The sequence below is a fragment of the Anabrus simplex genome, chromosome 2 (genome assembly GCF_040414725.1).
Source record: "Anabrus simplex isolate iqAnaSimp1 chromosome 2, ASM4041472v1, whole genome shotgun sequence".
Classification (NCBI taxonomy): domain Eukaryota; kingdom Metazoa; phylum Arthropoda; class Insecta; order Orthoptera; family Tettigoniidae; genus Anabrus; species Anabrus simplex.
Window position 1 is genome coordinate 289142878 of NC_090266.1, and position 21326 is coordinate 289164203.

At 38.6% G+C, this 21326-nt stretch overlaps 1 protein-coding gene across 4 annotated transcripts in view; it reads left to right on the forward strand.

Moving 5' to 3' along the window:
* Positions 1-21326, forward strand: part of LOC136864062 (type-1 angiotensin II receptor-associated protein) — a 268407-nt gene that overhangs the window by 166464 nt on the left and 80617 nt on the right. For all 4 annotated transcript variants that reach the window (XM_067140601.2, XM_067140600.2, XM_067140602.2 and 1 more), the window contains exon 5: positions 2163-2274. In XM_067140601.2, coding sequence (XP_066996702.1) covers positions 2163-2274 — 112 coding nt within the window. The remainder of the gene's footprint in view (positions 1-2162; positions 2275-21326) is intronic.

A 21326-nucleotide genomic window follows, 5' to 3' on the forward strand; every position in this document is an offset into this window, starting at 1 on the left:
ACAATACTTCTACAGTTCAACACTAACAATTTTATGTCATCTCTACTTGATTTCCAGTTCCCTGTTCCCTTATCACCGCTCCCTAGGCCATCCCGTTTCCCTGAATGTACCTCCGTATTACCCTTCCAAACAAATTTCCTAACTTATACGTACCACTGCAGTTTAAATGAAGGCCATCCGAGCGCAGATCCCTATCTCATTGCTTGTTTCCCGTAACGTTTGCTTTTCAGAACCATTTCCCTGATTACTCTGGAAGTTTTTATGATATTAAGATAACGTTTTGCATGCATGTATATTTCATAGAGAAGAAGAAGATGTAATAGAATTAATAGAATCGGTGGTTAATAGAATCGGTGGTTAAGTTGAAAAAAAAATTTTGAATGAAAATTAGTGAAAAGATTGATTACATGAAAATAATTTCATGAAAAAATAATTATACTTGATGAACTTCACTGATTCTAGTACATGTTGTAGCTATAGCATTACTAATTGTAATAAAAAGATTCATAGAAAAATATTCATGTGTTTGAAAATGATCCTGGAACGGCAAAATAGTGGCCTTGATACACCATCATTTTGAATAATTAATTATGTATATAATGGCAAAGGTTTATATGATTTCTAAATATGTATGGATATTATTAAGGAATAATGTGTTTGTAATGCCAAGTTTCCTCTTAGTATTTATTTTCATTGCTGCGGAAAAAAGAGTTTAACACACCCCATTTTTCTTACATTAGCCAATGTGTCTTCCACAACTTCTCCTCATCCCTCCCCTCCCTTTTGTCTACAACTTACTGCAACCTGTAGATTGTTTTAGGGAGACCTACCTTCATTCTTGCCCTCCTGTATAAACCTAATTTTCTCCCTCAAACCCTCTATCTCCTCCTTCTTCCAGAAACAGTTCATAGTTGTTTGAGGACATCCATGTGACAGGGTAAGACATAAAATTAATTTTAAATGGTATACCAATGACCTTAATGTTAGGCCCCTTAAAACTACAATTATCATAAAAAGGTAATTTCTTACTTCACTGTTAACATTACACATGCATATGCATGTACATCCAACACATTGTTCAAAGAGAAAACACGTTTCTAATTTGGAGAACAAAATTTCCATATATTTACTTCTCATGCAAGCAAAAACAAATTTGTTGCACTAGATTCTTAACATTTATGTTCAGGATCATTTTGTCATGCAACAGCTCATTTCATGTTTATTCCTTTAGGGCATAATGCTTCAAAGTAATTACTCCTGTGCATTATTTTTTGTGTGGAAATATCATTTGGGTTAGATCAGGTCTGGCCAAACAGTACTCCTTGAGCATGAGGACTCTGACTGCACTTGCGTGCACAGCCATGGCGTGGTGTTGATGGGAGAGGAGGAGGGAAAGGTTTAGCTATTACACAGACAAGCTGCTGAAGTTGTTTCACGGTTCAGTTCCAGCGATCTGTACTAATTTTTTTTCCCCTTTCTTTCTCATGAAATTGGTCGAGTCCAGACAGTGTGCATGTTTATCATTTAAGAAAAGGCTAGGAAAACAACAGATAGGGAATCTGCCACCTGGGCAACTGCCCTAAATGCAGATCAGTAGTGATTGATTGATTGATTGATTGATTGATTGATTGATTGATTGATTGATTGATTGATTGATTGATTGATTGATTGATTGATAATGGACTTTAACCTGCACAACTCTGTATGATTGACTATATCGCAAATTGTTTTTTGAAACATAGAACGTATTGTACAGTCCAACCGTACACAGAGTTCACAGTGTTCTTTGTTTAATTGAAAAGAGATAATGCAAGTGCCTGTGTGCAAAGTATTTTTATTTTTGTCATTAGTATTATCTGTGTCTTCTAACAAAAATGTTTGATTACGAAGTCCGTGAATGCTTATTTTGCTTCGTCAATCTGATTTCACTACAAACACTCCTTCCACTGACCTTGCCTGCCATCGCTGTCTGCAGACATGTGAGGAGTGCTTTATAGCTTGTTAGAGCATGTTGTGAAAGTTTCATGAAATGAAAAGTGCTCATTTTCTTTTTTATTGATTTATTTGGTGTTAACTGTGAACATGTTATTGTGGACAATGTAATGTTAAGTGTCCTGGAATTAATCTTTTCTAATGAGAAATAATTTCTGCATATGCTCTAGGGGTATGCAAGGTGACTGGAGCACAAATTCCTACCTTTTCTACAACCTGTTGTTCTTTATAACATTACTGTGGGCAATTCACCAGAGAGAAGCACAAGAACCCATCGAAATAGTAAGTAAACTGTACACTGGTTTCTTCTAAAGTTGCACACCATTATGCTTCTAATAATGGTAGCCATTAACATGCTTAAAATAAACCTGCCATTGCATCAATTGTTGTAGAACTGCTAACATTGTCTTATTTTAGTATTATCTGTGTCTTCTAACAAAAATGTAACATTTGCTCTTGAAATTTCCTCGTGTATAAGCCTATCATTGTAGTTAATTTCCAATATGTATCATTCACTTCTTGCATGGTGGAATTAAGCTTCAGCCAGTAAAGTTTACTTCTGTGAGAAAATAGAACCAATTCCACATTTCAGTATTTCAAACAGCAATTTGTGACAAGACTGTTTCAATAACATACTAGATTAACCAGCATTTCAGATATAATCAGAGGGATATGATAGCTAAGGGGCATCATCATCACTGGCTTCTTAACAAGGCAGCCATGGTTTGAATCCCAGCCAATGCATGTGCGGTTTTTTTAATTTGCACTTACGCCCATATGGTTCGGGTTATATACAAAATTGAAGTTCCCTTGCCTGTGATCACAATACCAACAGTCACTTAAAACCACAAGCTTGCTTTTTGAGGTATGATCACTCAGCTACCTTCAGATAGAGAATTATTGACTGCTTCTACCCTGATGGCCATGTTCCTTTCCTTGCTCCTCCAGTCATAAGCACCTATGGTGTTAACTTCTACTACCTCTTTTTTCCTCATATTAACCACCAATTTGTTATCGGTCTCTTCTGTGATCAACTGGGTTGGGATATAGTACTATATCGGAAGTACTTATTTGATTATTCTTTGCATAATGAATGGAGAGTTGCTATAGTAGACCTTGAGTATAAAGGAAAGGGTGATAGACATAAAGCCGAAAATTACAGGCCAATAAGTTTGACATGCGTTGCATGTAAGCTTTGGGAAGGCATTCTAAGGTTGGAACTTAAATAGTAGCAACTATTTATTTACAACAGATACAAAAGAGTTACATGTTAGCAACCTTTACTGTCCTTCAATGTAGTCACCAGTGTTGTGTATGACCCGTTGCCAGTGATGAGGAAGTCATAGTATACCTTTAGCAGAGCCTGTTCTTTTGATGGTGCGAATGGAGCTGTCTACTGCCTGTCGAATCTCTGCAACAGTTCTGAAGCGAATGCTCACGAATCGTCTGGTTTCGATCACTGTCCAGTAACGCGGCAAGAGCAGGCATTTCTTCTTCACTCGTAGGACGACCTGCCCGATGAATGTCCGCCACAGTTTGCCGACCATCGTTGAGGCTTTTACCCAACGTGCCACTGTTCTGTAAGGCAATGCAGATTCCCCGCAAGCCTCTTGAAGACCTTGATGACACTGTCTTGCTGCATGACCTATGGCACATTCAATCTTTATCCAACTCCGTTGTTCCTGGTTGGAAAACAGAGTGACAACATTACGTTAGACCGCTAACTCACATGTGACTGTGTTTCTCTCACTTGTTCGCACGCAGTGATGTGGGAAGGGCGAGTCCGTTTGCTCTGAGGTAAGGTAGGTATATAATCAACGTGTGCTATCAGTGACAATATTAGATTCTGTTGCATAGCGTCTCCACATCAGTGTTGCCACTATTTAAGTTTCAACCCTCGTATTAGACATGTTTGCGAAATTAATAACTGGTTCGATAGAAGGCAGTTCACGTTTAGGAAAGGTTATTCCACTGAAACTCAACCTGTAGGATTCCAGCAAGATATAGCAGATATCTTGGATTCAGCAGGTCAAATGGACTGTATCGCGATTGACCTCTCTAAGGCATTTGATAGGGTGGATCATATGAGACTACTGGCAAAAATGAGTGCAATTTGACTAGACAAAGGGTGACTGAATGGATTGCTATATTTCTAGAAAATAGATCTCGGAGAATTAGAGTAGGCGAAGCTTTATCTGACCCTGGAGTAATTAAGAGGGGAATTCCTCGAGGCAGTATTATTGGACCTTTATATTTTCTTATGTATATAAATGATATGGGTAAAGAAGTGGAATCAGAGATAAGGCTTTTTTGCAGATGATGTTATTCTGTATAGAGTAATAAATAAGTTTCAAGATTGTGAGCAACTGTTACCTCAATAATGTTGTGAGATGGACAGCAGGCAATGGTATGATGATAAACAGGGTTAAAAGTTGGGTTGTGAGTTTTGCAAATAGGAAAAGTCCTCTCAGTTTTAATTACTCCGTTGATGGTGTGAAAGTTCCTTACGGGGATCACTGTAAGTACCTAGGTGTTAATATAAGGAGAGATCTTCATTGGGGTAATCACGTAAAAGTAATTGTAAATAAAGGGTTCAGATCTCTGCACATGGTTATGAGGGTGTTTAGGGGTTGTAGTAAGGATGTAAAGGAGGGGGCATATAAATAGACTCTGGTAAGACCCCAACTACAGTATGATTCCAGTGTATGGAACCCTCACCGGGATACTTGATTCAAGAACGGAAAAAATCCAACGAAGAGCAGCTCAATTTGTTCTGGGTGATTTCCAACAAAAGAATAGCGTAACAAGAATTTTGCGAAGTTTGGGCTGGGAAGACTTGGGAGAAAGAAGACGAGCTGCTCGACTAAGTGGTATGTAATACCAATATAGTTGGTCCGTTATTGGACATTATAAATTTTCCAGTGAACTCATTCCTGGTTGCCTGCGTTTTGCCCCAGTGTGCTAAGTTGGGCTCATCAGTTGGTAAATAGCATACCTACCAAGACGCATGGCTGGTGCATACCATGGAGGCCACTGTGTAGGCTACTTGGAGCCACCGGCAGTGCCAGTGTACTATGAGAGACTTTGTCTCATTTTCAAAAATTGATACATGCCTTGCCATCAGTTGCGAGCTGACAACGGAGAGATGGCATGAAATGACATTAGTTGACGAATAAGTGTTGAGCGGTGTCTTTAAAAGTAGGAAAGACCACAACATGAAGATAAAGTTGGAATTCAGGAGGACAAATTGGGGCAAATATTTGTTTATAGGAACGGGAGTTAGGGATTGGAATAACTTACCAAGGGAGTTGTTCAATAAATATCCAATTTCTTTGAAATCATTTAAGAAAATGCTACGAAAGCAACAGATAGGAAATCTGCCAGCTGGGCAACTGTCCTAAATGCAGATCAGGATTGATTGATTGATTGATTGATTGATTGATTGATTGATTGATTGATTGATTGATTGATTGATTGATTGATTGATTGATTGATTAATCAAACTGAAATTTATTGTAATTGGCCTCAGGTTTTTAAATTTATGTATTTTGGGACAGCTGTTTCACTGGTTCTTTGAGTCTCAAAATAGTAAATCTCATATATCAGTAACTACAATACTTTCTGTTCAGCATTACTCTAACTCAGGTAGGTATTGGCAACTTTGTGATAGGAGAAGGCTAGGACTGAATGAGTTTCAGCCAAGGTTATAATTAAGATCCAGAAGAAGGAGATAAAGAAAAATACTTCAGAGATAATAAATAAAATTATACCTCATCGTAATCCTTTACTTACTGGTAAGGTATGAAGGCCCTGATATGTCCCCTCTCGTGTAATATCACGTCATCATTGAATTATAGTAAACAGGTGAGGTCTTACCTTGACAAGCCAATGTCGTAATTTGTGTAATATGAAAATGAAAAACCACAGAAAACCATCTACTGAACAGTTGCTCAAGCCCAATGTCTCTCAGATGAAGCTTACATGTATATAACCCACACTACATAGCCAAATGTAGATATCTCCAGAGAAAATAATCCCTAGATCCTTTGTTTATTTCAAAATTACCGTGGTGGGATCTGGTTAGTCACAACAATGGAAGAACATCCTAAATTTCTCTATGAAAGAGATGAATATGAGATAGTGAGCGAGGGACTTTATTTGTGATTTACCCAGAAAAGTAATAAAGGAACACCTCTGTAAACAGGTGAGGTCTTACCTTGACAAGCCAATGTTGTAATTCTATTTCTAGAATTTCTGATTCGTGACCTGTGTGACCAGCATCTTGCGATGCTCTTAGAAGTTGTAATCGTTCAGCGGGTAAGTTAGGGTCATTCCAGTATCTTTCGTCTACATACAGCAACAAAGGCGTGTAGATAACCTTAAGACCACGTGCAGTTGGTTGATGTGACCGAAACAGCTTAGAAGTAAACTCTCGATACTTGTGACTCTTATTTGCGTTTACATCTTCTGTCCCCTTGTAATTACGTCGTGTTGTGTCAGTAGCAAAAAGTATTGCTTTATATTTTTTAAGATCATCTTGTAAAATTATGTCCTTGTCAGGTATTCATGAGAAAAGAAGTTCTAAGAGTCCTCTAGTAGATTTATAGGTAACACCTTATACAATAAGTCTGTTGCTATTAATCTTAACATTTGCATTACCTATCCAGAAACAGTTGTCTTCATAGCGAATACTGTAGGTTGTGTCAGTTTGACCTCTAAAAAGTTTTTCTATATAAGGAGCAAAGAGAGAACCATAGGTATTTCGAATAAAAGTCCTAAACTGATTATGATATTCTGGCATGATCATAACCTCAGACAAAGAAGGTGATCTTGTGTTGATGTTGTAGGTGTTTCAGCAATAACATCTGTAGTTAAAAACTTAACACACTTAGATGGTGAAGTATTGTTTAAGTTCTTCTTCCTCATCCTCTTCTTCCTTATCCTCTTCTTCATCCATATCCTGTTTCTCCTCTTCCTCTTCCTCATCCTGCTTCTCTTCTTCTTCATGCTTCTCTTTATCATGTGATGTTTGCATGGAAAAATAATTGTAGTAGACTGCAGCAGTGAAGTAGAATTAAAATTTTCTTTCTGTGGTGTACCTAGTTGCGTTTTCAAAAATAAATCCATGTCTGCTTGAATACATTTAAGGTCATTAAATTTCCATCGAATATTGTTTCAAGCACTGATTATATGTTTTGTAATCTCCTTGTTGGATGTTAACATAATGGTGGTTTTTGATCAAGTGGTGACTGTAAGTCTGTGTTAATGCATATTAAATGATCAAAACCCATGCGATATCGTCCATATTGAACATCACTTTCTTATCAATAACTAAAAAGCCGTAATGATGTAATGACCAACATGTAGCACACATACGTTTAAAGTCATTGAATGTCATATCAGTGTTAACATGATCATTCTACACATGCCACATGTTGTGCTCATCTTGCCGAAGAAGCACAATAATATTTGCATTGTCGCGTATAAACTGCTTAGGCACACGAGAATAGGTTTGACATAAATAGATGCAATCTACATATTTATGTTGCCCCATACTAAAGTATGCATGAATAATGTTTTTCTGTTCTGTTGGACATCGTCAAAAATCATATGGGAATTGGGAAGCACATCATCCATTGATATATTAAAATATTTCATTCCATCTTTAACCAGATTGTGCATTGAAATTTGTAGAATAGTATATAGCGGTTGATAGAGTGACTTGGTGAAAACGTAAATATTCTCGAAGTGTATGCCATTTAATGAGGTAATGAGTGTAAGTAAAATATTTGTCTTTCCACATCCCGATGGGCAAGATATAATACGAGGACGGTTTGAAAAGTTCTAAGAATCACCACTAGATGTCGGTGCTATAGCAACGAGGTTCCCGCGCAATAATCACACATCCTTTGTGAGTGAACACGTGGCGCGTCAGTTCTCTAGCTGCAGGAGTGTGGTAGTGACGACTCTTTGTTGTTGTTCCCGCGTAGTGATTTGTGACAATGGAAAAAACTGAGATTCGAGCAGTGATTAAATACCTTGTAAAGAAAGGTATGAAAGCAAAGGAAATTCATGCTGACTTTCAGAACACACTGGGGGACTCTGCTTCTTCATTTTCAACTGTTGCCAAGTGGGCCAGCGAGTTTAAATTTGGTCGGGAGAGCTTGGATGATGATCCGCGTAGTGGACGGCCAAAAAGTGTTACAACCACAGAATTTATTGCAAAAATGCATAAAATGGTCAAGGAGGATCGTCGACTGAAAGTGCAGGAGATTGCTGAAGCTGTAGGGATGTCTTCTGAATGGGTATATTATATTTTAACCGAAGAATTGGGTATGAAAAAATTATCCGCAAGATGGGTGCCGCGGCTCTTGACATTGGACAATAAACACACCAGATTGGAAATGTCTGAACAAAGTCTGGCCCGTTTTCAGTGCAACCAACAAGATTTTTTGCGCCAGTTTCTGACTACAGATGAAACTTGGGTCCACTACTATACCCCAGAGACAAAACAGCAGTCAAAGCAGTGGAAACATGCTGATTCACCACCACCAAAGAAAGCAAAGGCAGTGCGTTCGGCCGGAAAGGTCATGGCCTCAGTTTTCTGGCATGCAAAAGGCATTCTGCTGATAGATTATATTCCTACTGGCCAAACAATTACGGGGCAATACTATGCAAACCTCCTAGACCAACTACAGGAAGAGATACGCGAAACAAGGCCTGGTTTTGCAAGGAAAAAGATCATCTTTCATCAGGACAATGCTCCGCCGCACACAAGTGTTATTGCCATGGCAAAACTTCATGAACTGGGGTACGAATTGTTGCCACGTCCACCTTGTTCACCTGATTTGGCACAATCAGACTTTCATCTATTCCCCAAGCTGAAAATTTTCCTCGGTGGACAGAGATTTTCTACAAGGGAAGAACTGACAGCCGAATTGGAGAGGTATTTTGCAGGCCTGGAGGAATCTCATTTTTGAGATGGGATCAAGGCATTGGAACATCGCTAGACCAAATGCATTAGTCTACAGGAAGACTATGTTGAAAAATAAAATCAGTTCCACCTAGGTAAGATACTTAATTCTAGTACATTCCGAGAACTTTTCAAACCACCTACGTACATCAAATAGTAAAAGGAAACAACGTTCCGTGACGTCTTTTTTTGTTATACTAGAACTATGTAAGAGATGCTGCTCGATGTCACTAACAGGTAGTGTGTCTTGTTGCTTTATAATCTTCATGGTAACTGAACAATTAAGTAGGCAATAGTAATATATATATTAAACGAAACAACAAGTAACTGTCAGTTCATAATTTGCTCTTCTCGAGTAAAGCCGTGTACAGAATGGTGAAACAACGATATCCAAATAAAATGAAGAAGAAAACTAAAACTGTTGGATGGAAAGGTGTTGTAAAGGTTGCACGAAAAGCTATTTGTGGGGAATGCAATCCGCGTGCAGCTATTACTCGGGCACTTCGCGCAGCAAGAGCGAGAATTTCTCCAAAGTGCAGAGCAATGTTTTGTAAATGTGCACAAATTATTCCTGTACCAAAACGAGGAGGATTTCTTCCTGCGCTGTTTGCTGGACTAGTAACTTTAGGGTCTTTGTTGGGTGGTACTAGTGCTGTAGCAAGGACTGTTAAGGCAGTAGAATAAGCGAAGCAACAGTTGAAAGAATGAAAGAATGTCATAACAAGACTATGGAGGCAATTGCATTAGAAGGCAAAGGCGTACACATGAAGCTTGCATCATATAAAAAAGGGCTTGGCATCTACATATCTCCAAAAAACATCTACTGAATGCACTGCCACATTGAGCTCTAACCCACAAGGAAGTTTTTACGTTTGCGAAACAACTTGGAATTCATTATTTTCCAGGCATGTATATGCGTGATCAACTACCAGCGTGCCCACATGAACACGAGAGCGCTGTAATTAACTTAGACAACAGTCGCTAACCTGGAACTCATTACGTTGCCTACATAAAACATAAATTTAAAGTTTGATATTTCGATAGCTATGGAGACTTACCTCCTCCACTTGAGCTTACACGTTATTTCGTAAGCAGTGTAGACATTGTTTACAATAAAAACCGTGTGCAAAAATTCAGTACACGCATGTGCGGACGATTATGTCTTATATTCTTATAACAAACCCAGACAATAGAAAAAGAGCAATAGTGTGCATGTGATGACCAACGGTGAAAGAACGTTCGCTGTACGTGGATAAGGACCTGAAACAACAGTCTACTTTAATCCACCAATCGAACTCGGTCATCAGCCACATAGTCTTGGACTGGTGTCGCTTGAAAGCTACAATAAAATCTATAATGTGCGTGATGGCATAAACAAGTTCTGTTACGATGAGTATGTGCTAACGCTACCATCGGGCAGTTATTCAGTAGCCGATATTCATGACTACATTCAAAGTATGTTAATTGATCAGTTTAGTGAAGAGAGTTTTAGTAATAATAATTACAAGTTCTCAATTACAGTGAGCAACATCACACATAAATGTGTTATTGAGTCATCATTCAAGATTGACTTCAAATCACAACCTGATTCGCCACGAACCTGCTACACTGGAGTAGCAGTGGGAGAGGTGATACTCCCACGTGGCGCGTCCCAGGTGGCAGATAGGGGGTTCCTAACCGGCTTGCCGGCGGACTTGAGGGAAATAAAATACCTCTTGCGGACCAAACACACACACCCTGTGGGTGGGGGACGTAGACGAAGAATTCACACATGGTATCCCCTGCCTGTCGTAAGAGGTGACTAAAAGGGGCGACCAAGGGATGATCCAATTAGAACCTTGAAACTACTTGTAATTAGTACCATCACGCAGGACACACCATGGGTTGCATTTACTTGCGCGTAGTACCACTATGTTAGGTACGCAATAGGTTTGTGATTAGTACTGACAGTGTGTGAATCAGGAGGTTGGTCCTACAGTACCTGTGATTTGTACCCCTATATGAGCGACGCCATGGTTCTGCCTTACCTTTGCTCAGTTCCCATTATGCGAGGAATTCCACGGGATAGTACGAGTCCCTGTGGTTAGTCCACTTATTTGAGGAATGCCATAGGTTTGCGTTGCCTTGATAGGTTTGCGTTGCCTGCAAATAGTGCCACAATGTGCGAAACACCATAGGTCTGTGTTACATGTGCGCATTACACTACTTGTGAATAGTACCATAATGTGTGGAATACCGCGAGTCTCCACTACTTTTGATTAGTACTGCAACATTACACATAGCATGGTTCTACTTTCATAGCAGTAAATACCATTATGAGGGGCTGATGACCTGGATTTTGGACCCGTTTCGACTACAAGCATAATCGGTTCAGCATTGTGCTATAGAAGCAGTCCCTTGGTCAGTAATACTATTGTTTTGTGCCAGCTTCTGTACATGTGAGGCACTGTCGATCAGATCCACTGATCGTTTTAAATTCATATCCGCCCATCCATTCATTCTTTGTCCTCATGCTTTGAATTCTGGTCAGTGGAGGATTTTGGACTTTTAAGTTGTCATTTTATTTTGTCTCCTTTCGTTCCATTAGGGGCCAATGACCTCGATGTTAGGCCCCTTTAAACAACAAACATCAATCATCAATCAACCTGATTCGATTGGACCATTGCTTGGATTTTCACCAAGAGAGCTCATACCGAACGTATGTTACGAGTCTGATCAACCTATAACACTCTTCGATGATCATCACATAAAGATAACTTGTAATATTATTACAGAGTGGAATAGTAATCAACAGCCTTCACACGTCCTGCACGACTTCATTATTACAGAGGAAAGTGGTTATACTATTCGTGAGAGACAGTCAGTAGTTCTTTGTCATCCTGTGTCTGTAAAACGCATTAGTAACATCACTCTTAGGCTTGTGAATAAACATATTCAGCTTATTAATTTACAAGATCGACACAGTATGTAGCTTACAAACTTCATCTTTGTCCAGTATGAAAAAATCTATAAATCATGGTCTGGACCAATGACCTAGATGTTAGGCCCCTTTCAACAACAAGCAACAACAACAAAACATGGTGTTCATTGTGAAGACATACTACATGTTTGCAAAGACTCAACGAGTTAACCCTTATGCACCCGTAAGCAGACTGGTACGCGCTCGAGCGTCTGGGCCAGGACTCCACAAGCGGACTGGTACGCCGGGATGCAAGGTCGCATATTGGAGACATTTGTGACATCTGCGTTTTTTTTCCGGAAATATTTCTAATTGAAATCTTTCCTTGGTGTCTCAAAATGTCACCAGAGTGCTCTGGTATGTTTCTTTGGCAAAGAGAATTTATTAAAATAACGATCGAGAAATCTGTATTCTGTTGTTGACAAGATGGCTGAGAAGGAAGTTGCTTGCTCGCACAAAATGCTCAGTAACAACGAAATTCAAAGCATATTTGATGTTTTAGGCTCTGATTTCAGCAGTGTTAGTGGAGAAGAAGTTATTAGTGATCCTGCGCATGAATGAACACGAAGTATATCACCAGAGATCTTTCGCTTAGTAATATCGTACGACATGGAATGCCGAATGAATTTTCTCCCGCCCCTCATGATCCGATTGCGACTGCCGGATTTGAAACTACGATCTTGGTACCTGGATATGAACACTTTACCACTGATCCTCAGACTGAATGTTAATAATAATAATAATAATAATAATAATAATACACCGAGTGAGACATACGGCTGTAAGTTCGTATTTGGGATATAGGTTCGAATCTCATCTTTCGCTTACTCGTGATTTGTTTCCCATTAGTTCCTTATTTCCAAATCAGGCAAATGTTAGGCTCATGTCGTATTGGTTTTCTATTATTTCCTTATTTCAAAATCAGGCAAATGTTAGGCTCGTTTCGTATAATTAGGGCCATGACACTCTAAAGAACTTCCGAGATGAGATAGGTTAATGAAAAATTTAAGATTTCAAAGGTATTTTTTTTTTATATTTCTAAATTGTTCTGTTTTTTGTATCACGAGCAATAGCGTGGAATTTCTCACTAATATAAAACAGGTCCTGTGATAAAACGCGCAGTCGATCACCTACCATACTGTTTTAATCGAAAGCTTGCAACATCCATGTTGCATACTAATAAGTTGGCGGATTCCTAGCAATGTCGGAGCAAAGGGCGGGTGGGTGCATATGGGTTAACAGATGCCCATCAGCAGATTCTCCAAGATTTTGGTTATACGCTACAACAACAAAATGGAAAAAATGCTAGACGTTATGAACACAGTAGATACACATGAAGGTGTAGTACAAAGTGAGCTTCATTCTTATCATCCTTTTACATTTGGTCTCAATAACAATGATCAAATTCGCTTTATCATTAATCAGCAAAATGTATACACCCTACCAGACGAAAGTTACCTCTCTATATTGATGGATGCCTAGCTAAGGACAAAGCACATCACAACTAAACAACCATTGTCTAGTTTTTCTCTTTTCTGAAGCGCGTTATGAAGTAAATAATGTGGAAATAGATTGAAGAATGTTGGTATTAAAAGTGCAATGAAACTCTAACCTTCTCATAGTCGTGAAGAAAGTCATATTTTACGGATGGCAGGATGGTGGTGTCCGAAAGCTACTAACAACCGGATGATTAATCAGGACGGTACTTTTTCTGGTATGTTACCCTTAAAACATGTTCTCGGCTTTGCAGATGATTTTAGACGTATTATAATCAACACAAAACCAGAGCTAATTCTGATCTGTGATCGAAGTGATTACAATTCTCTTAAAGCAGTAGAAACTCCAGTAGACTTGAAAATTACACTTCATTGTATATTGTGGAGGATTCCACATGTAACATTATCTGATCGAGGAAAACTTCGATTGCTCAAGATACTGGAAAATGGTACACTATTACCTATGGGTTTTCGAAGTTGGGAGCTGCATGAATATCCTGTGTTACCACCTACAAAAAAGCATAGCTGGGCTGTTAAAACGTCACGTTTTACTGAAAAGCCGTTGTAAATTATTTGTAGATTATTATTATTATTATTATTATTATTATTATTATTATTATTATTATTATTATTATTATTATATATATAATTCGCTGGGGCCATCAAGGATCACGTTAAGTCTTGTTGCATTTGACACTGAACTTCGCCTTCTTTAGAGCCCAAATTTCCCTCATTCTTTGTGAGTGGGCCTGCTTATTATTATTATTATTATTATTATTATTTGTAGATTTCAAACCCATCGTAAATTCAACCTTGAAAAAGATAGCTTTTGATCACTGTAAATTAAGAAATATTGTATCTCAGTGGAATTACATATCCATACGAAAACATGGACATAAATTTTGACAAAAATAAACTGGAGTTGCTCTAAGACATGTTTTGTAATTTCTAATCATCGTATTATCAGAAAGATGATCATCTGCTATTTTTCCTGAAGAATTTAAAAATAAAGCATGAAGAATCTATAAAAGAATCTCCTGTCAATATTCATTTAGAATTTGAAACATCTGAAAAAAATTCCTACTAACACAACAGCCTATTATCTTATTATTCATATGACTGATGTCACTTACCATCCACTAGCGAATATTGTTACAAGACTATAAAAATAAATACGTCTTTATCATGATCAATAGGGCGTGCTTTTACACTGTACACTATGGAACAGAAAGAAGAAGAAGAAGAAGACTACACGGTTACAGACAATCATCTTGATAACAAACAAAACTGTGAATGTGCATCCTGTCCGCCTACCAGTGTAACTAATAGGCAACATCTTAATTATCTCTCACAAGTGAGACTATTAAGATATTCTATGAACATATAACCTTATATCAGATGCCAAAACATCTGATACAATGTTTACCACCAGGATTATTATCTACGTATGCTGCTCCTTTCATAGATGCTTTTTGGAACATCCTTCCTTTCCACAGTAAGATGTCAATCGATGTACCTTTATGCAGACCCTGTCGACGTCATTACAAGCATCGAGGTAAAAATGGTTCGGATGATTGGGATGGACCTAATCCGAAGATGTAAACTGTACCTAGTGCATGGATGAACTTTCCCCCTTCTTTACAGTACCTGATAATAATTCAGAAAGGAACAAAACACATGAATAACAACAAGGTAAGAACTGCATTAACTTCTCTGTAAAGTATAATATATTTTGAAAACTAAATTTCATAAACAATAAATATTTTGTGTAATTTGAATGTTGCAGGGGGATTACAATTTTGGAAGCATGCTACCTCTTTGCAGTAAGCTGTTAAGGAGTACAGCAAACTTGTCGGCATCATAACAAAGACTACCGGGCGAGTTGCCATGCGGTTAGGGGCGCACAGCTGTGAGCTCGCATCCGGGAGATAGTGGGTTCTAATCCCACTGTCAGCAGCCCTCAAGATGGTTTTCCATGGTTTCCCATTTTCACACCAGGCAAATGCTGGGGCTGTGCCTTAATTAAGGCCATGGCCGCTTCCTTCCCATTCCTAGGCTGTTCCTGTCCCATCGTCGCCATAAGACCTATCTGTGTTGGTGCGACGTAAAGCAAATTTGTGACTTATCTACTGTACTCCCTACTTTCAAAATAATATCAAATAGCAGTAAAATAAAAAATATAAAATTGATATTCATTAAATAAAATGCTCAATCTTCAGACCTTGTACTCACACTTAGTTCTTACACATACAATATTTGATGGGCACTAGCTACAACTCAATGCAGCAATAAGAGAATGAGATTCTTGAATATCTCTAGGGTGTGGGATAATAAGCTTACTTTTGACAACATACCATATAGGTTCTGGGGAAAGGAGATTGTTGTTTTGTTTCCCCATTAAATTTGAGGTTATCTCAGTCTACCATTGAAATAAAACAATAAATTAATATGATAGAACAAAATATATTCTTTAAATTATTTCACAAAATAGTAAGAACTGCTGCAATAAAACAGATGAGAATATAAAAGTATGACACAACTGGAAGAAACTAGGCATTAAATTTGAATTCTCCTTGACCGGACATTTAAAAATTGTACAAGAAATTTATCCCTCACTGGTTCACTTGACTACCTTCAACATTTTGAGTGTAATTACGAAGTATTCCTTTGAGTTGGTGTCTGATGTAGGCGTCTCAATCCCAATTTGGTGATGTATCCTTTTTGCTTCACTGACGAGATATAGCGTGGCTTGAAATTAGATACACACTCCGAACATTTAATCCATATGGTGACTGGCAACTAAGTATCCATGTGACTGCTGCTTCTCCATCCAGATGACTGACTACTATCATCTCAGTACAACACTCCTCTGCAAATGTCTCCTTCCATATGACTTTATGGCAAGTCTCTCCTTCTATATGACTTCATGGCAAGTGTCTCCGTTCATTTGACTTCATGGTAAGCCTTTCCCTCCAACTGAACTGACCGACTGAGGTCTCACCTTCCAGTTGACTATCTCACTGTTCACCATCCATTTGACTGACTCTATAAGACACTGGTCCAAGTATATATAGCCTTAGCTGACACACCTATGCCATCTCCAGAAATAACTATAATATTACTCCCACCCGGCGACATATGTTACATACAATGGTGAAATTGTCCGACTCGTTGGCTGAATGGTCAGCGTACTGGCCTTCGGTTCAGAGGGTCCCGGGTTCGATTCCCGGCCGAGTCAGGGATTTTAACCTTAATTGGTTAATTCCAATGGCCCGGGGGCTGGGTGTATGTGCTGTTCCCAACATTCCTGCAATTCACACACCACACTTAACACTATCCTCCACCACAACAACACACAGTTACCTACACATGGCAGATGCCGCCCACCCTCATCGGAGGGTCTGCCTTACAAGGGCTGCACTCGGCTAGAAATAGCCACACGAAATTATTATTATTAATGGTGAAATTGCCTGGGGCACTCTAGGTTTCTCCAAAAAATGAGCTCATCGCTAAATGCACACAATGACAGAGCGATGACTCGGCAGTTACGCTAGCAGTATTGCACAATGTTGCAATGTCACAAGTTATTTCACATAATACCTCCACATCCGATATCATACAGCAACTCTCACTGTACATGTCTTGAATGTTAATCTACACACACATATACATAAGAATTTAACTACAATCACACAAGCGATAATCATTTCAGAATTGAATTGAATAATAATAATAATAATAATAATAATAATAATAATAATAATAATAATAATATTGCAGATAAAATAATAATAATAATATTGCAGATAAAATAAAATAATAATAATAATAATAATACAGATACCATATTGTAACAGGATTTGAACCGTTACAGTGCGATGTAAAGCAAATAGCAAAAAAATAACGAAGACTGTTGTATAACTGGTAGTAGATTGTTTAATTTTTTAAATAATTACAAAATAATTATGTCATTAAATTCAAAATGTTCTACTTATTGCATTTCCTTTACCTACTTTCACCTATCAAAAATATTCACACTTTTATCATCTATAAAGGCGTGAGTTTACTGGTGAGTGACATTGATAATGAACAAGTCTAAACATGCATAACCATGTTGACATAATTGCGGCATGTTATAACAGAATGGCCTAAAACTAGGGCCAAATGAGAGGGAGGGAAGGGCATCTGACCGTAAAACTGGGCCAGATCAGGAGGAGGACACTACTGGGATGATGAGGTGGAAGGAAGGGCATCTGACCATAAAACTGGGGCCAGGTGAGGAGAAGGGAAGGACATCTGACCGTAAAACTGGGCCAGATGAGTAGGAGGAAAGGGCATCTGGCTGTAAAACTGAACAAGATCAGGAGAAGTACACTATTAGGATGATGTTGTGGACGAGGGTAGAGCATCCTACCGTAAAACTAGACCAGATTAAGAGGAGGGAAGGGGAACTGACTGTAAAACGGGGCCAGATGAGGAGGGAAGGGCATCTGGCCGTAAAACTGAGCCAGATCAGGAGGAGTTCACTATTAGGATGATGTGGAGGAGGGAAGAACATCTGACCGTAAAATCAGGCCAGATGAGGAGGGATGGGGATCTAGCAGTAAAACTAGATCAGATGAGGATAGGGCATCTGGCCGTAAAACTGGCGCCTGTAAGGTTAGGTCCCTCCACGTACGAAAAATCCGCTAAGAGGGAAGGGCATCTGACCGTATAACTGAGCCCAAGGAGCGAGGGGCATTTAGCCTAAAACTAGGTCGGGGAGGCCATCTGATTGTAAAACTGGGCCCCCTCCAAAATGGTGTCTATGAGGTTAGGCGCCTCCAAGATGGAGACTGTGAGGTTAGGCCCCTCCAAAATGGCGTCTGTGAGGTTAGGCCCGTCCAAAATGGCGACTGTGATATCAGGCTTGCTCTCGTACGCAAAATCCGCGAACCACCGAAGCCATACTACTCAACTAGGGGCCAGTGACCTCAGGTCAGAACCCCTAGCCATACTACTAGTGGTCAATGACCTCGGGTGCTGACTCAGTTCTGACTAAGTGATTTAGAATCAGCCTTGCCCTACTACTATTTTGCACAGCAGAAGTATTTATCAGGTCCTATAGTGTTCACATCCACCTATTCCTTGTTCGTATCTCCAGATGTTCTCGTTCTAGCTAATTTCATGTAGTGTAGGAGCTCTGAGCATTTAGATGCATATTTAGGCTTTTTCTTATTTTTGTGGCATATTTTGGTAATTTTCATTCGAATTTCATTTTATAAAAATCAAAATAAGCTCTAGAAAATATTTTTGAGGATAGACTGGAATATACATCTACTGAAGAACCATTGAAAATTAGTGTATGGAATGTTGCTAGTAGGTGAGATCTCTTGTTTGCTGGTTGGGTAAATTCCTGGAAACCGGGCTATTGTTTACATAGAAGCAGATGAAATTCTGCAGTTATTTGTTATTGTTCACATCTGTAAATTGTGAGAAGTAAAAGTTATTGCAGAAAAACACTTAACTGTGCTGCAACACTGTAATACTACGAGACATACCAATTGTGTAACTAAACATCGAGTACTCAAAAATAGGCAACGTCTGCGTTGCGAAACCCCGACATCAAGTTCACAGTGTTCACAATTTTTGCATGATTTCTGCACGATTATGGTTTCATCTAACATTCCTTTAAAGAAACTTAACAACAGAAGTTTCAGACAGTTTCTTGAAAAATATACAAAGCATACTGTTCCCAACAAATCTACTCTCAGAAAGGAGATACGTTTGTCCCGACATGTGAAGTGCTAGGGAAGACAAGTTATTCCATCATTGCAGTTCTCTTTGATAATTCAAAGAATTTGTTATGGCCAAATGGGGCAAAGAGAGAGCACATTTTTCTTTGTGTAAATGATGCTGCTCTGTATATGGTGAAGGCAGCCAAGGGATTCAAAATGCTATATCCAAAAAGTTACATGGACATGTCTTGTATATGGCTTGCATAGGGTGGCTATAGAAGTTAGAAGTAGCTATTATGAAATAGATAAATTAATATCCAACTGTAAAAAAGTGTATGTCAAAGCTCCATTTTGCATTCAGGAAAAGCAACTTCATTACCCCTACCTCGCTAGCCTATTATAACGTGTTGGGGGACTTGGCTTGATGCCCCAGTGTACTATTACAACAACTTAGACGTCGTGGAGAAGATCGTAAAGTCTTTTGATGCTGCAGAATTGTCCTCCATAAAAACTAATCAAGATTTCTTTTCAAGCGCTACATTAAAAGTGGACCTGGCTTACATAAATTTTAAATATTTATCTGGAGCAATCTCGCAAATGGAAGTTTCAGGTGCAGAACTAAGCAATGCATTGGATGTTGTAAAGTGCATTGAATAGGAATTAAAGCATGCGAAAGGAACAGTAGCATCTAGGGTGTACAGAAAATTAGAAAATATACTGGAAAAGAATAACGGACTTTTGTACCTGCATGGAATAAGCTACATTCGTTGTGGAAACCCTTCATCTGCAGATTTCCAGGAATTTTCTCCAAGTGATTTAACTCTATTCAAGTACGCTCCTGTTACATCATGCGATGTCGAAAAAAGTTTCATTCAAATAACATGTATTTTGTGTTTAACAAAAAACTGATTGAATATTGATCAGTGAAAGTAACTGTAGAGTATGTCTGTTAGGTCATCAGCCCAGAGGCTGTTTGGATCCTCAAATAGCACCACCAAAGGTTATGCGGTTATAAGGAAACCCCAAAAACCAATGGCAGCACCAAAATATGGCGTACTAGGCAAGATGAGGAGTGAGGTAGAGTTTGCCATTGCTTTCCTCACTGGGTCAGAAAGTACTATTGCAGCACGACTGACCCTATGAGCAGCACCTTTCATAACACTCAGATACACTAGTCGTGCTGTGAATGTCATTACTTAGCACTACCCATACCCCAGCAGCTTCCATATTGTCACAGCCATGGATGTGGACTGGGACTTCGGTGGAAGCTACACTTTACTCTGGCCTGTGCCAAGAGATGGATGCAGAAGTACTGTATCCATCAAGAAATGACAGCAGGCAGGACTGTAGTATATATAACTTCTGTTTACAATTGACTTTACTTTATTTATAAGAGTAGGGGTTTCTGTTTCACCTAATCAGTACGTTAATTTGATATAATTTTCATTAAATCATTCAAGAAACTTTTAGACTAGTTTTGATTGTAAAAACGATCATCTTCAGCAATTTAACAAGACAAAATCTACCTTAGAATGAGAAATAGCTATCTTAACCATAACATAAAATGTCATTCAAAAAGTCAAATGGGACTGTAAAAATCTTTCAAAGATTGAACACAATGAATCAGAACACATATATACGATGGGTTAAAAATTTTGAATGCTGTGTGTAGGTCCATAATTATATGCTGTCTTGATTTCTTGATGCACAATTGATAATTAAAATAACACATTCACTCAAATTAGTCCACTGAACATCTATACTATTGTATAAAAACGTGTGCCCAGGCACACAAAATTTGTGAATGTACAAGGTTGTACTCTTCTGTGAAAGTTTACAATGACATCCAATACTGCTTCATTAGTCCTGGTGTTGAGTAGAAATATAAAACCATATCGATCAGGGTGTTGAATGATGTATATGCTAGGATATCTAAAAAGAAAGAATGAAAAAGGCCGTGTGAATGGTGTATATACTAGGATATCTTCTAAAAAAATGAATGAAAAAGGCTGTGTATTAGAACAGTTAATCATGAAAACAGATATGGAGACAGAAAAGGAAAAGTAAGAGATGAAATTAACAAGCTTACCCCTTGGTGCTCCAGTGGGAGCATAGCAGCACAGCTGGTAGTGTTCTGACAGCTTGGTGAAGGTTCAGGCTCAAGGCGACGGCACGGAGTGGTAGGGGGA